Below are 17163 nucleotides of genomic sequence, written 5' to 3' on the forward strand. Positions count from 1 at the left end.
TCACTGTGTTTCATCCTGAGGAGAACATGAACACGTGTAGTAAAATTCATCGTAACACACCCAACAGATCTGGAGACACCTCAGTTAAAAGTTAAAACCACAAATCTCAGTCTGGTGGTGGTGCTACAGGGAAAAGTCCGAGGATCATCCAAGTCAGCAGGGTTCATCATCTTTACGTCCATCCCCAAGTTGGTGTGATATAATCTGATCCGAAGTGGTTGGTGGATTTTCTTACCATTTTGCTGAAACCTCGGGAAAAGCAGCATCTCACCAAGTTCCTGAAAATCATGACATCACATCTTTACTGCTATCTTTTATGTAATTATTGATTTTGATGATCACTGAGCACTGACCATCACACGTGTACAAGTAAAATGAACATGAATCAATGCTTAACACTCAAATAAATCCGTTATAGAAATTTTTCCCTAAAGCCCATCCATCCCACAGCAGTTTGGCTGGTACTTACTTGTCAGGGAAACTTTTTTTTGTCATATATCTTTATTGAAAGACAGTTAAGTACATATAAAACAGAGCAAAGAAAATGTTTCTTCCTTTCATTCTCAGTTTTCTAGCTCTAAAGTCCCATCATAAAGCTTCCACATATCTAACATCTTACCCATCTTTATAGAATACCTGTCCTGATCTAAACCTAAAAGGTCCCCAATATGAATTAACAAGCATGAAACAGAAAAATACAAAATAGGACTAACTCAAATAACACAAGGATCAATAACATCAAGGACCTCTTACAATGGATCTTCTGTCAATCCTAGATCTCCTGCCCTGTGACAATCTGCTGTGAGAGTACAAAGACACAATCTATAGTTACAGCAGAGTTGATCAGTTAATTCATTGATTACCCAAATGACAGAAAATCAACCAGTTGCTCATTTAAGTGACTCTTCTAAAGGAAGAGAATCTCCTGGTTTCAGCCCCTCCAGTGTAAGGATGAGCCCCCACCTCTCATAAATGGGAAGAGCCCTTTACATTACTTTCATATAGATTTCAGAGCTAACAACTAACTGATTAAGAAAGAAAATCAATGATTATCCCTATACCTATGATAGAATGAGTTAAACTTTGAAGTTTGGAAAAAAAAAGTGTGTAATTACCCTTGGAAAGATTTAGATATTCTCCAAATGAATGAAAAATAATCCAGATAATCATCTTCAAGTCACTGAGTGGGAGTGAGAGGCTAAAGGCAAGGGGGTTTCCAACACCGTAAAATTCTTCAGTGTGTTATAAGCAACATAAAAGCTATTAGGTCTGCTTGTATTTTAGTGTAATGGCACAAGTTTCATGAAAACCAAGACTGAACTTGACAGGGCTGCAGAAAAGACTGTTCACAAAGTTTTGAAAATCAGTCCCAATATATCTTCTGTTGTTGAGCAGATGAAAACAAATGACGCAGGCTGAAAGACAAGTCCTAGCATCTGTCATATTTGTCATCATTTGGCCACTTGGGATGATTTATGTACCCTGTGTTTATTCCTGAACTATAGAAGACTGGTTTTTAAAGAAGACGTCATTTGGCTGCATCATAAACTCCTCTGTTATGAGGTAAAACTTGATTGATTTCTAACTGTGGGGATGCAACAACCTCCTCCTGAAGGAGCAGCAGGGGTCCATAGACCTGGAGGTGGACTGGATCTGACAAGACACTCTGAGTCACTTGACTTTTAAGCTCTTACTGACTGAATCACCGCATCAATAAAGATGAATCGTGCTGAATTCAGACGGTGCAAGACTTGCAAATTGCTTTAGTCAGTGGTCTTTGATGACACTGGTATTTCTAATGTAACCTGCCCACGGCAATTTTATTTATTCACAGCGATCGTTTTCACAAACACAGTCCGTCACATGTGAAGCGTGAGGCTGGCAGTGATGCGGCGATGCTCGGCCCGGAGGATTCCTCTCGTCTTATTGCGCAGGATGATACTGCAGCTCCGCTACGGTTTCACGCTCCAACCCACCTTGAAACGGTTCCCCCTGGTGCTGCGTTCAAAGCCCTCCGAATAATACGGGAAGATTCTAAAATGCTTTTAAAAGTTAGAAACTGCGGTAGTGGTCAGATTCTGGTTCCTCAGACTCACTCTAAATTTTGCGTCACGCATAAACACCTACGGTCAAGTATCGGCAGTATTACTGTCTCTGTGAGAAACACGTCTGATTTTTCATCCCGTTTATTATACAGAGCAACCACCTGTTGGATTCTGCTGTTGTAGTGATTGTATTGCAATAGCCGAATGTAATGAACTCATTGATTAAAAACAATGAATCGGCCTCTTGTCTTTGTATTAAGAAGTGCTCAATCATTCAATTATTTATGATATTAACTTCTGAAAGTTACCATGTTGCCACAGTGTGTCTTATGTACTGTATGTATGCGTGTATTGATCTTTTCCAACCTTGTTTTTTTTTTTTCTAGACTGTATCGACTTGCTCTGGCCTAAAAAGACCTCCTTCTAATTCAAATCTATTATGAAAAGGTCACACAGATAACAGTATTTTCTTCTTCTTATTGCTATTATTATTATTATTGTTATTATTTTGCAATTCTCATAGCAATTGTAAAATGTATATGCATTAGGGGAGAAAGACTTCATATTTTATTCTTGAAAAATGGGTAATAACGAGTGAGAAGTCTGTCTTTCTGTGGGCAGTGATTAATTACACTGAAATCCACTCTTTGAACAGGAGAATGGAAACCTTATTCTTACCATATTCCATGAATGCATCACTCCGGCTGGGAAACCGACAGCGCAGGTAACCAATCAGCGGCCGGAGCCCACCCACGCCCATCAATGGAACGAGCGCAGAGGCGGGACCGCGGTTATCTAAAGGCTTGCGCTTGGTTTCATAGCGTCGTCTGCTCTCGTCCCATTGGCGCAGGTGATCCGTCTCAGGATGCGAGAGGAGAGCGGAGGAGAGGGGAAGAGAGAGGGGAAAGCGCCGAAGGAAAAGTGTCCAGGGCTCGGTTAATAAGAAAACAGGATACCGGCCCGCTTCAGTTTGTCCTGGGCCACTCGGCGATGACAGATTCACCGAAAGGGGCACTTTGAGATATGATGAGGCTTATTTCTGGTCGGCAATAGTACTATGATTTGGTATGTGGCCACTTTGATAGCAAGTGTATTCAGCACCCGAGGAACGGCCGCTCAAGGTGAGTCGAAGTGCAGTCTCTCTATCCTCCGGCGCCTTCTGCTCAACTTTCAACTTGGCTGCTTTTCTGTTTTTAAAAGGGCGTTTTCCGGCCTGTCTGTTTGATAACTTTGAAAATGCGGCTTGCATGTTAAAAATGTCATACTTTACGTCATGAAGTTCATACGTGTGTTCATCGCCGCACCTGAGCGGAGCCGGGCCGGCAGATGATGAGAGACACGGACCGGCTCCCCGGTTGGATGAATCATACCAGAGCTTTAGAAATAAGTAGCCACAACTTATTTGATCACAGCTGTTTTAAGCTGCTTATTCCCACTGTGATACACCATGGAAATGTGTGGCGTTCAGTGATAAACGGAGTTGTGACGTTTTCGGCTTCACAGTGATAGATTTTGCAGCCTGTCTGGGTTGACATATTCCTGCCAGGATGTGTGAGCTCCAGGACATCTTGCGGGCACAGCCGCTGGCGCTGCAGCTGCCGGGCTCACGGAGCTGCACACCGGCCGCCAGCGTTTCGTGAAACGTGAAGGCAAATGTGATTAGTATGGTGCGCTGGTGTGGATGTCATTAAAATGCGATGAGTGGATTAACCTCTTCCTGCTGAAGCCGTGTCGTTCCCGGCTCTGCCCGCTAGAGGGAGCGCCCCCTGAGCCGGCGCTGCACTAAAGCGCGTTGAAAAGGTTCCCAGCACACTGAGGCCGCTCCTCAGGCGGTGGTGTGGGCTGCAACTTTCGTGCTGTTAAAAGCAGACTGTCCTGTGTGACATGATGGCTTCATAGGTGACAGGTATTCGAATTATGCCACCTGCAGATAACCTCTGACCTCCCTGTGGAGGGGATGAAAGAGGAAAGATATGAAATATAAAATCTGTGTGTGTCAGTCAGAACAGAGCTTAATACAGCAGAATCACCTTTCATAAATGTTTTCTAAATGAACTGACTATTCATTTGGTCTATGAAGTGTCAGGAAATAGTGAAAAATGGCATTCACAATAAAACTGTAGAGAGGTTCAGTTTACTGTCACAGAACAGCAAGAAAAGCAGAAAACTTAATTTTCTGATGATTGATACTCTGTTAAATAACTCATGCTCCAGCTGTAACTATAAATGACATCTTCCTGATGACAGTGTGAGCAAGTGTAGCTGCATCAGGCATCACACTGTACCCCAAAGAAAATTGAATCCTTGCCACTTTTGCCCCCTCCCTTCTTGCCTTCCTACCACTCATCTTCAGGAGAGAGGTGAGATGGAGGAAACTGGGACAGCGTCTGTGCTGCAGCATCACTGATTAGATGATGAAGAGAAGGGCTTTCTAGTTTCCCGACACTGTGTGTTCAACTTTTGACTCAGAATCTCACAGGTTTATGTGTATTTATTTTTGTTGATATCCCTCTGGCTTGTGACTGGGTTCGACAAACAGTTATGTAATGTCCCGCCTAAAGAGGATACACTTAAGCATCGTCTGCCAAAAGAGGGAGACTTAGGGAGATGTTTTTAAGCAGCTTCTCCTCCACGGCTGGGAAGCAGGAACTTGGCAGATTTGAGCACTAACTCCTGGATGGCAGAGGAGGAGGAGGAGTGGCGACTGGACTTGTTTGTGTTTTGTAAAGACTGTCCCTTCACTCAGTCTAACTGGTTCTGCGTATGGTCCTTGTCCTGTGCTTTGACACATCGATGGAGCTATCGGTGCTCTGCAGCATTCATGCATGTGCACACAGACACACAAACACGGACAAACACATCAGCCAGCAGAGGCTGCACAGGGTGGCATCCTTCTGGCTGAGTGCTGCCGTCTCGAGCTGGCAGCTGGCAAATGGCTCGACTTTTGCCAGTGATAACCCTGGACCAGAGCCAGACTGCCTCTCTCTCCGTCTCCTCTCCGGTTTCCTCTCCTCCTTACCTTGTGTCATCGCTCCCTCCTTCCCTTCTTTCTGTTTTCCCATCTCACTCAGGTCCTCGTCGCCCTCCCTTCCTCTTCCCGTCTCCCCTCTCCTGCTCCGTCCTGACGTCTTCCTCTTCCGCACACTCGGATGAACTCGCTTCCCTCCAGGTTTCAAGTGGCCTCTCTCGGCATGGCTGGGTAGCTGAGGGAAGGGAACATGGTGGGTTGTGTTAATGGAGGCTCAGGGCGCGCTCCACAGCAACCGTCTGTTGCCATACACAGACACACTTGTTACCCCGACTCATGCACACACACACACACACACACACACATACACACACGCGTCATACACACACATGTCAACACGCAGCCATCCCCTCGGGGAGCAGTGTGTCTTTAACCAGGATGTGAACATATGCCCACTAACAGGCTGCCTGCCCCAGACTAAGTTGGACTAATTATGACTAAGCTGTGAGATAAATGCCACTCGGTTGTGCGATAAATACATATGCCACAACATGCCAAGAGGGCTGGGGGCTGCTGGGGATTGAGGAGGAGGGGGTGGGTGGGGGTGTGGGGTTGAAGGGGATGTTGTTTGGAGTATAGCGGATAGAAACAATGGGGTAGAAAATGATGAAGAGCATTTTCATGTTTGAAGTTTCACCATCTGCTTCGACATCTACACTGTGTGGTCGGGTTCAGTCGAACTGTGGTTTGTGTTTGTGTTTTATTCTAATGTTGTCAGAACCTGATCAGCTTCTTTTGTTGTTACATCTTTGTAGCAGTTTGGTACCAAGTGAAACCAGATACAGACAAACAGTATAGCTCCTGTGAAATGTATCAGTGTTAATGTTAGATTTTACCTTGATATATCTGCCCTGTGGTTCTTTACAGTAAGTGAGAGATATCAATAATAGAGCTCGACCAGTTAATTAGTTTGGCTGATTAAATGGTGACAATAGGAAATGTTCTAAACACAATCGGCTGAACTTTGGCCGATGGCTGCGCTGCCTCCACTGGTCACATGGGAACTTACATCAATCTTCATATGGAGGCTCCATTCATGAAGTCAAGTTAATGTCATTGAGTACCTGAGATCCTCCTTACTCTGCGAATATGCACCAACATTAATGGTTTAAGTGGTATTTAATAATGTAACAGGATGAGCAGCAGAAGTAATCCTGGCCAGTGCAGAAAAGCACATGGCACATTATGAATACAACGTATTCACCATGTCATTCACCAGATCACAGTTCAGGAAGTTCTCTCACTAATGGTTAAATTCAGAGTGACAGTGACAAAAAGCTAGTTCATGAAAAACAGTTTTTGCAAAAGTATCATAAGGCACATCATGCAGGGTGACACAAACTCTGACTGATGTCGGTTTAAATAAGATCATGATAGCTGCTTTGATACTACTGGAGTCGTGGCTGCTGAATTACAAAGTGTTTTTGTATTTTTTCCCAAATATAGGCTCAATTACCAACGCAGACACTTCCAGTAAAAATGTCAGTGCAGCACTGAGCTTCATGAGGCAGGACTCAGTACTTCAGCCAACTCCTGAGTCAGGTCACACAGGAGAAACTGACTGACAGTGTCCTCGCTGCCGAACATTTCCAACAGGTTACTGCGCTCTCTGAAATCTCTTTAACTCCTCATTACTCACTCCACAACACTGTCAGCAAGCCACAGATTAGGAGTCATGTTTTCTTCTTGTTTGTCATTTGGTGCCAGCGGTCTGCAGGTGTCACTGGAAACAGTCCAGAGTTAGCCTGGAGGGAGGTTTGCTAACTTTCTAAGCTTAAAATAAGTCAGGGTTTTGTGAAACTGTATAACTTGCATCAGACTAATTTCAGAGCCATCACTGCAGACCATTTATGATTTAATCCTGAAATCATAAACTACAGTTAAATCCATCTGCTGATTGTCACTTCTTGACATCGTTCTCCTGCTCTGTAGACTATAACAAGGCAATGTATAACCTATATTTATGCACGGTTGCTTGGTAGCCATGGTAACACATATGCTCATCAGCAGATGTGGGTGTGGGGGTTTTCATACACCAGACAGTGAGAAGGAGTAAAAACAGAGGTGTGTTGTGCATTTGTCCTATTGAGATGATTTTAATAGTTCCTCAGTGAGTGAAACATGGCGACAGTGACACTACCTGAACCTGTAATATCATGATAAAAATACCTTTTTGCCTCTTTTTGTAATTAGAAAAACATCACTAGGTTAAAAAATGAATCCTGTGTGGGCCAGCGCAGCACTGTCAATGAAAGTGAGAGAGTCTGAGTAAAGTAAAATAAGAAAGAGCATGAACCACTGCTCACTGCTGAACTGTGAAGATGTGAATAAAATTAGCTCCTGTATTGTTTCTGTGTGTCACGGTCAGTGATGAATCAAGGGGGCAAGCTGAAAAAGTTCCTGAGCGACCTATAACTGAGCATGTACACAAACAACAGCTGCTGTCGTGCTTTTACTGTCTGAAAGCACCTTTATATCTGCAGTGTGTTTAGCCTGGATTTAGATTAGTTACACTCAGCACTGAGGTACTGTGTTGTACACCTCTAACTGCGAGTTTAACTTTCCCACCCACAGTAATTCCTCTTCTCACACAGTCATTCCATCTTCCATGGTGTTGCTTGTCCATGAGAATCCATCAGCCTGTTTTTGAGGTGGATGTTACAGAGACACCTGTTCAGTTTGACCCATGTGATGAAGTTGTTATTTGTGTTGATCCTCTAAACTGAGGAAGTATTGCATTTGCACGTCTGACCTCCTGTGCAGGTGAATGATTGGATCCTGAATGTTCTCGGCTGTTTTTACACCTGGATATGTTTTTGCTCAGACTGATTACAGGACGCCTACATGAAAGCTGTGTTTGTTTGAAGGTATGAGATTTGTCTGGAGTTCCAAAGCTCCAGGAAACTTTTCAGCTTGTGTTTGTGAGTCAGTGATGCTGTGTCCTAAGTCAGAGGATGTGTATTTTTGGGTAAGCTGTGTGTAAATGGAGCTGGTGAGGAGAGATGGTGCCTAATTAATTTTATTCCGAGACACTTCCCTCATATCCCTGTTTTCTGATGATCTCCACAGTGTGATCACTTAATGAGTGTTCTCCCTGTAAGTGGGTGGCTGCCTGGCAAAAACAAAGATGCTGACCAAGAAAAGGGAAACTCGTGTTTCATTCACAGCGTGGTTTTAAATCCTGTGGGTGTTCAGCGTTTTCTCACTGAAGGACCTGTGTATTGAGTCTTCTGTGCTCTTTTCATTAGGCATGCACCAATCTGGGCTTGTATTGATCTGATGCTGATCGCTGACGTTAATGACTACATTACTCAGCGTATTTCAACATCAGAATCTGACGTTCCATAACCTGTGAGCTCCACAGCTCATACAGCTGCAAATATGGTGCGAACAAGTGCAAACTGTCCGATCATGAGCTGGTGGTGACGTTATACTGCGGCACCATGGGAGGAGTGTGTTGATCAGCCCTGGAGGAAACTTTTAGATCCTGAAAGTGTCAGTACTGCACATATATATACTCCACTATGAGTAAAAGTCATACAATTGAAAACCAGTGTTTCCCCTTTGAGCATTGCTGTAAACAAATTTCACATGGTTTGCAACTTGTGCTTCATGTAGCTGGCTGGGGACCCAGGGGACACACAAGACACCAACAAACAAATACACTCACACATGTTGCACAGTGACATCATCAGTTAGCTGTCTAACACAGGCCGTTCGCTGCTGCAGCCGCCTATTACGCTCAGGGAAAACGGCTTACGGTGACAAGATAGACCCACCTGCCTCTTACTAAGACAAGTTCTTCAGCTAAGGAAGTAGAGATATGATACGGTGGCCCTGAGAGCTCATGCAAATAGAAAACATCTTCATCAATTTGACAAGACATGTGCTACAAATGCTCACGACACAACCTAATACAACTACGGTGGCCCAGACAGGTCAACACAATGGAGAAGTCACAACACAAATCCAAGAGCCACAATGTATTTGTTTTTGTGTTGTAGCTTTTGCATGTGTGTTGACCTGTCTGGGCCACCGTAGTTGTATCTGGTGGTGTTGTGTTTTGCAGCACGTGTTGTCAAATAGATGAAGATGTTTTCTGTTTGCATGTGTTTTCTTAAGTTGCAGTGTGTTGAGCTCTCAGGGCCACCGTGCTTTGAGTTAAACAAAGTCAACATTTCTGAAGTGGCCGAGTTAAATGGTTGCTAGTTCGTCCTGTTAGACTATGCATTGAGTCTGTTGGACAGCCTACTCACACTGCTGCACATTTCTCATTAAGTATTATAATTAAAGAGATAGTGTGACGGTGAGCCCAGGCACTGACGTCTGTAGGGAACATTACTGGACCCTGTGCAGGTATTGCACCTATGTGAGGTTTGCTCCCCAGGTGATGAAGAGGTTCATAAATTTTGTTTCTGCATGGAACAATTTATCAAACCGTTTTTAATTTTGAGAAATGAAAGTTTTAAGCATAGGACCATTATGTCAGCACCCCATTAACTCCCAGATGACTCCGAAGGAGTGTCATTCATTTCACATTGTGCAAGCAAAACAAACATCTGTGCTTCATTATTTCACAGCTTATGTATCTGATATGTAATGTTTGTAACTGGAGTGTTACACGTCACAGTACTAACTTCGTTACTTTTACGTGATCTATTTCTGTTTATATTCAATAAATAGAGAAGGTCATTTTCTGTATTGACTTCATTCTTTGACATTTATTACGTCAAGGAGAACATGAGTAACTGTATCTATAACAATTGTAAGGTTGTTTTAAGCCATTTACTACATTACCTTCACATTAAGGTAATGTAATGTCAGGATGACACCCATCTACCAGGGCACCACCCGCCTCCATCAGTCTGTTTTCATGCTCTCTGGACTCGGAGCAGCTCATTTCCTCTCTGCACTGCACACGTTCTCTGAAGTTCTGCTGTGAACGTGTGTGTGTGCATGTGTGGGTGTAGGTGTGCACTGCTTCTCATTGCAGACCAAAGTTTAAACTGAAATCAGAGTAAGATGGCACACACTGAGCCCTGTGGCTTCAGATAAAGTGTTTCTCTAATTCCAACATTCAACTTCCTGGATTGAGGTCACACACCCTGTTAGAATCAGAGGATGCATCTCAGCTGAAAGCCTCCTGCAAATCTTTATTAAATCTGCTGTGGACAGTTCTCTGTGAGCAGAGGAAGAAAAGTAGCACCCCAGCAGCCCGGGGCAAATGGCAGACATTCATAAAAGTCACCAACCTTCAGATGTCAATCAACCTGGTATTTGGGCCAAGGAACAGCGAGCGGCGGCTGCTGTCTGACCCCCCGAGCTCCCAGCAGTGAAGCAGTCTGTCAGGGGTGTTTAGCTGGATGCAAGAGGTGCTTCAGGTGTAGTTTCTGATTGTTGTAGATCTCTGTTGATTATGAGCTGAGCTGAGGTGTTTCACTAAGGTCAGTGTGTTTCTGTTCCAGCCCAGTCAACCCAGAAACACATGTGATCCATATTTACATCATGATTATTAATGCTCTCATGTTTGAGGTGGAGTTGTTCAGATAGTAGTATTGGAAACACCTGCGATCCTACAATACAGTATCAGGTATCAGCGGGTATGAAAGTCTACGTACTGATCTGATACCACAGAATGTAAGAAAGAAAGGAGGTAAAGAAGAATTGGTTTCTGGCAAGTAGAGTAACGTTAGCCCTCAGCGAAACATCAGCAATTCAGCAGCATGTTCGACTGGAAAGTCCCACCAGTAAGAAGGCAACGTGTTCAGTAACGCAAGGCGTTAATTTTTTTTTATCACTGACAGTTAAATGAGATCATAAAATTCTTGTATCTGTTCATGTTTTACAAAGGTTTTAACCTGAGCTGAGCTGTTGCTGTACAACAACAATAGAAATCATGTCAAATACGGTGACAGAGCTGCAGGCATATTGTTTTCAGGTTGTCCGTCCGTCACAGTATCTCAGTAATGCCCCAGCAGAACATCTTAAAGTTTAATATAAATGTCCACTCGGACTCAAGGATGAACTGATTTGATTTTGGTGGTCAAAGGTCAAAGATCAAGGTTCTTCAGATTTGGTAGTGTTCACTTGGACCCAAGGTCAAAGGTTAAGGTCAGTGTGACCTCACATACCACTTTTTAGTCATTAGTCAAGACATCACACAGCAACCGTGACAAAATTTCACACAAATGGTTCATATTTTATGACAGGGATGTGATCTGAAACTAGTCTGAGGCGGTAATTCTAGTTTTTTTTAATGCAATAGTATCGGATCAGCGCTCAGTGTTGGCCAATACTCAAGTTCACGTATCAGAACATCTGTGGTTTGAGGCGCCCAGACTGCTAACAGCTGGACATGTACGCCTGTGGATGTGTTAGGATCATTGATAAGATTAGATGCTACGACTCAATAATTGTATTTGCTGCTGCTGACTTTGAAATTGACATCAAAGTTTTGCTACAGACACTGTAAAGCTAACAGCTGATTTCAGGCTTTCAGTGAGTAGCTGCAGGTGTTTGTCTGCACCATCACTCAACGTCCCGGGGTTGTCACTTAATTCATTGCGAGGGAGGATGGGGGTTGCTTATCTAGTATTGCTTTCCTGTCTGACTCCAATTATATATCACTGTGGAAAGGAGCAGGGAGCAGCAGAGGCGGATTTTTGGGTCCACTGGTGTAGTTCAGCCTGGATAAAGACACTATCTCTGGAGTTGTCTCCTGGCTCACGTAAAGACAGCTGCTCTGTTTTACCCACAACTTACTTCCTTCTGACTGTCTCACAGCTGGTCTTCAGATCTGTTAGGGACTGAAATAGATTGTGGTATTAACAGATAAGTGTGTGTGTAGTTCCCTGATCATGAGGAAGTATCTGACAGGGAGCAGGAGGGCACGAGGGCATCGCTCTCTGGTGTTTGTTCTGAACATACTCCACCAGTGTTGCTGACTCATCTTGAAGCTGCCCAGTTAGTGATGGCTGTAGCCTTTCTGCTGAGGTCAGGCTGTGTGGACTGGGCTCATCATCAAAACTTTGTCCAGCTGCATTGACGTCCGGTTGTGCCACAGTGATGTTAGTGTACATTAGGTTGTACTGAAGATTGTGCTTTAGTTTAATTTTTTTGGTTAGCGCCGGTAAACAAGTCAAAGCAAAGTGACAGTGTCATTTTTACATTTATCTCTTAAGCTCTGTGTTTAACCATTAAGACTGGAGAGGAGGATATTTCCATTTTTACAAATTCTACTTTTCCATTTGTAATTTTGTCCTGAGCTGATCCTGAGGATCAGTAATGGAGCCAATCCTGCCATATTCTGATGGATCGTGTGGTCTAAAATAAAGCCGATCAAAATCTGCTACTGTTGCAGTGCTGCTCTCCCTCCACAGTCAGGCTCCACAGTGCAGTGTTTCACTTTGCACCTGAGTAAAAAGTAGAGTGTGTGAGTGCAAATATCTGAATTGGCAAAATAACATAACACACAGTCTGACTCTCTCTGTCTCATTAGCAAACATCAGCGTCCAAAACATTCATCCAGCAGCCTCTCAGTTGTAGCTGATGGTGATCATCACGTTCACGGGTCATCAAATCAAATCAAATCAAGTTTATTTATAAAGCACATTTAAGACAATCAGAGTTGACCAAAGGGCTGTACAATTAAATACAAAGAAATAACATGACATGGGAAAGGTTTGAGATGAGTTAACTGTCCCTTAGTCAGAGACAGACAGGGAACAGTGAGAAGTAAAAATGCAGAGGCTGAATGTGAAAAATAAAACATTAGGGAAACTCATATCCATGCAGTTAACAGGCCACTTGACTTTTCCAAAGCTTTGGGGTGGCTACAGGGAGACCCGATCACCCTTTCGCCTCAGCCAGGAGCAGCTGGTCTGAGGATCTGATAATGGAAAGGGGGCAGAGGAGCTCAGAGATGTACTGGGGTGCCATGGAAAGCCTTAAAAACAAATAAAAAAATTAATTTGGTACTTGACTGGTAGGTAGCCAGTGCAGGGATGCAGGTAGAGGTGAGATGCTGTCTCTCTTCCTGGTACCAGCTAAGAGTCTGCACCAGCTGTAGAGGAAACAAGGTGGACCTGGTAACGCCCAGGGGGAGGGCATTGCAATAATCCAGCCAGACACACAGGGCTGTAACCTGGAACTAGTCTGAGTTGCAGAGGCAGTGACTCTAGTCTAACCTGAAGTTGTTGTGAAGTTCTTTTTTACAAGGTGGACTTCCAGTAGATCACAGGCCTCAGTAGCTCATCGCCCACAGCTGTGTGGGGCTCACACGTGGGCATATGGATTTACAGAGTAACACAGTCCCTGATGGTCAGTGGAAGCTTTAGTTCCTCACCTGTGTGTGACGGATACTTCTCTGAACTGTGTGTGTGTGAGAGAGAGAGAGAGAGAGTGAGCCAACATTGGAAAACTTCTCGCTCTTCACCTAAGGATCTGTTACTTACTGACATGATATACACTGGGATTCTGCTCTGTCTATATCATATACATGACTCCAGTGTCCCCTTTAATAACATGTAATTACTAAAATGGCTAAAAATAATAATATTTATATTTGTTCATGCCTGTGACTGGTTCAGACATTGAAACTATACTGAAAGGTTTTATGTAATGTTGCTGGTTTGAATGGACTATTGCATGAAAAACAGGCGCCACCGTCAAAACTCTCGATGAAGAAGTTAGGCTCAAGACCTCAGAGGAGCGTCTCACGCAGGCGCTGTGGCTGCTCAGACCTGTTAACATGGGCACCAAAATGAAAACCAAGACGCTCCACAACCTTTGTTAGTAATGATAGTTTCAAGGAGGAAAAAAATTTAAAAAACCCCACCCCCCATGAAAAAAATTCAGTTCAGCACTGTCAGCATTTTAGGTCTTCCAGCTGCCGTCTGTAATGTAAGAAACAAGAAACATGAAATCAATTCATTCAATATGACCAATAGCTAAAATATTAATTAATAAAAAATGGTTTACATGGCTCCTGGGTCAGGTAGGAGGGCCCCTTAGGTCAGGGCCCACTCTGCGGTTGAGTCTGCTCTGATGTCACTGTTCCCCCCTTTCGGCCTCCAATAATCCTGAGACCCTGCAGCCATCGGGCCGTGTCCGGGGTCTCTCAGGAGACTTGTCAGATCCTTTGCCTTTTTTAACTTTACTATTGTGACATTACAACAGACCTCTGAAGTCATCCTGACATTGTTTGCAGACAGTGGTAATGCTCTTTGCTTCTAGTGTGTGTCTGCAGTCAGATTCATCCGAAGCGCCCGGAGCAAAGCCTTCCCTCGAGTTGACAGCGTATTCCTGATCTCCCGCTCGAGATCCCAGCTTCCACAGCACAGTGCGTCTCTACTGCTGTGCTCACCCGCTGCCAGTGTTACAGACATGGACACGTGTACACACGCGCTGTCAGGCAGAGGGAACAGTGTGATGGCTGAGTGGAGTATATATATTCATTTTACCAGACGGAGCTGTGAGGCTGATGGTGAAGTTAATGCTGTGTGTTTTTCCTAAAAGCAGTCTGATTTCAGCGCAGGTTTGGAATGGAGCGTTTTCCTGTGGTTTTTGTTAATGGCTTCCTGCTAACATACATCTTGGTTGCTCTGTCCTGTTCAGTATACTTTCTCCGAATACTCCATTACACCCCCTCCCCTCTCCTCCCCTCTCCTCTCCTCCTCCAGCCATCCTAAGCTGGCTGGCTTCCTCCCCTGTCTCATTTTACAGCCGGGCCTACTGATACAGCACAGTCAGCTTCCTCCACGCCGACTTCTCCAGACCCATTAAACATTCATTGGATCAGGCCATAAGATACCTCACCATAGCCTCAGCTCTGCTACTCTGAATTCCACCCAAGATCTTAGCTTTACATCCTAACCATATGTTGGTGTTTGGCCTCTGGTGTTTGACCACGTGTCATCCACAGTGGATGACACGTGGTCCCCTCCCTGCTGCATGGCAGCAGTGTACATGAGTACATGGATGCCACAGATAAATGACTGTTGTGATCAGCAGTAATTAAGTCCAAAATAATAAGAGTAGTGAATGATTACCAGAGTGTTTCCTTTTCATTTGTCTGAGGAGGTGTAAGAGAACATGTCACAACAAATCTTAACCGTAACCTTTTAGGTCACACATGCACCAAATGTACTAATAATGGGCACTGAGAGAAAAACAAAGCAAGGCAAATCAGTTTGTAGTTCGCTGGCCAACCCAGCGCTCTCTGAAGTTTGTGTCATCTTAATGTGTCTGGGAGACTCTGTAAGAGATTTAATGTTATTTAAAAAAGCATCATATTTTATTAAAACCTCTGAAAACTTTAAATATTCATCATACGAATAAGCAAATATAAGAGTTAAACATCTTACAGTGATATATATAAATTTAAGTGCTAAAAAACTCACTAATAAAAAAAAAAAAAAAAAAACATCAAAAAACCCACCAAATGTTGTCAGGTTCATATTCAAATGTCGCTTAATCCTGATTTGTACATTACGTTATGTAACATGACTTTTTGGCTGCACCTCACCAGTGAGGCCAAACATGATGAAGTTACACCGTTGGTCGGCTGCTAGAGTGTTGGAGGTCCTAGATTTACTGACTTTTCAGACCCTGAACCAAAAAATCACCAAGTGACAAATTTAGTGACTTTTTTTCAAAAACCTCAGCTACTTTCCGTAGAACAGAGTCACCAGTATTGTCCTGCGAGCACGAGGTCAGGCTCAGGTCAGTGACTGCTGGTTAATTTATAGTTTTAATGGGCTGCAGTTCAGTCACTATTTCATACTTGTTCCACTGTCTGACAACAGAAACAGAAAAACATGTCAGTGAGAACAGCTTCATTGTGAATCCAGCTGGATTAAAACACTGTGTATGTGAGCGCAGAGAAGCATACGGATGAAGAGCTGAAACTGGCTGAGACTAGGCTGAAGTAAATATCATGTGATGATATCATGAATATGAATGAGTACTGTAACAGGTCATCTAGTGCAGTGTTTCTCAAAGTGGCTTCCCGGGGACCCCCAGGGGTCCTTGAGGGGGGAATAATTTATTTTCACCATGATTCGATTGATTACTTTGGTCATGGGTTTCAAACACTGTAATAAAACATATAAAAGTAAAAATCTTATCAGATGGGGGTCTGTGGTCTAATCTGTGTCAGTTTTGGGGTTCTTGATGTGAAAACGTTTGAGAACCACTGATCTATTATCATTAAGCAACTTTAACAGACTTTAGCTACTTTGCATTTAAAATAGTTCTTTACAGTGGTTCTACAACAGTTTTCAATTGTACCCTCAATGAACATAGAGCAGCTGCACAATTAATCAAAATATGATCAAAATTGTAATATGACATGAAGTGTGATATCCAAATCACAGTTGCGGCAGATTTTTTGATAAAGGTAAAATGTGTCACAACGCGGTTGTACATTGTTAGATATAAGGGAACATGCTTGTTTGGTGCAAGCACCAACAAAAAACAAATGATCATTTTTTAATTTTTCTCAATATAAGGAAAATGCAAAAATCGCAATCGCATTTTCTGCGAAATTTTTTTTTTGCATATTAGTTATCTTGTGCCCATTTAGTGCCACCAACTTCCAACAACTAACAAAATCACAGAGAATAACAGAAACGACTCATGTTAAAATAACCAAAACTGTTCTATCTCTTGCAAAAACTGATGTATTTATAAAGGAATCTGTAGTCTGAGGAAATATGTTTTCAGCCTGTAGCCATATCCTCCCAGTCATACAGCTGTTATGTGCAGTTGTTTCAGCCCATGAGCCCTCAGCAGTATCCATGACTCTCCACTGATGGATCAGCCTCTACGATTGTTCAAGGTGTCAAGTAACAACTTACCGAACGTATTGCTGACGTGAACTGTTCTTAATCTTAATCAGAAGCTCAGACCACTTCTGTCCACTTGAGAAACAATCCAGACACAAGAAGCATCAGTGAAAAGCACTGGTACTTAATATGGAGAACATCATACAGCATCTTGGAGAGACTGTATGTAAAGGGTCACTGTCTGGATTTATGTTGAATAGGAGGGAGAGAGGAATAGAAAATAGGAAGCTATTTGGGAAGAAAG

The 17163-nt window shown here is 43.3% G+C and overlaps 1 protein-coding gene across 3 annotated transcripts in view; it reads left to right on the plus strand.

Moving 5' to 3' along the window:
* Positions 1 to 2828: 2828 nt before the first annotated feature.
* Positions 2829 to 17163, plus strand: part of LOC139607454 (protein turtle homolog B-like) — a 134630-nt gene continuing 120295 nt past the window's right edge. For all 3 annotated transcript variants that reach the window (XM_071460314.1, XM_071460317.1, XM_071460316.1), the window contains exon 1: positions 2829 to 3166. In XM_071460314.1, the coding sequence (XP_071316415.1) occupies positions 3103 to 3166 (64 nt within the window). In that variant the 5' untranslated portion in view covers positions 2829 to 3102. The remainder of the gene's footprint in view (positions 3167 to 17163) is intronic.

Source organism: Trachinotus anak, unplaced genomic scaffold (assembly GCF_046630095.1).
Source record: "Trachinotus anak isolate AG129_WGS33_773 ecotype Australia unplaced genomic scaffold, CSIRO_AGI_Tana_v1 ptg000024l, whole genome shotgun sequence".
NCBI lineage: Eukaryota > Metazoa > Chordata > Actinopteri > Carangiformes > Carangidae > Trachinotus > Trachinotus anak.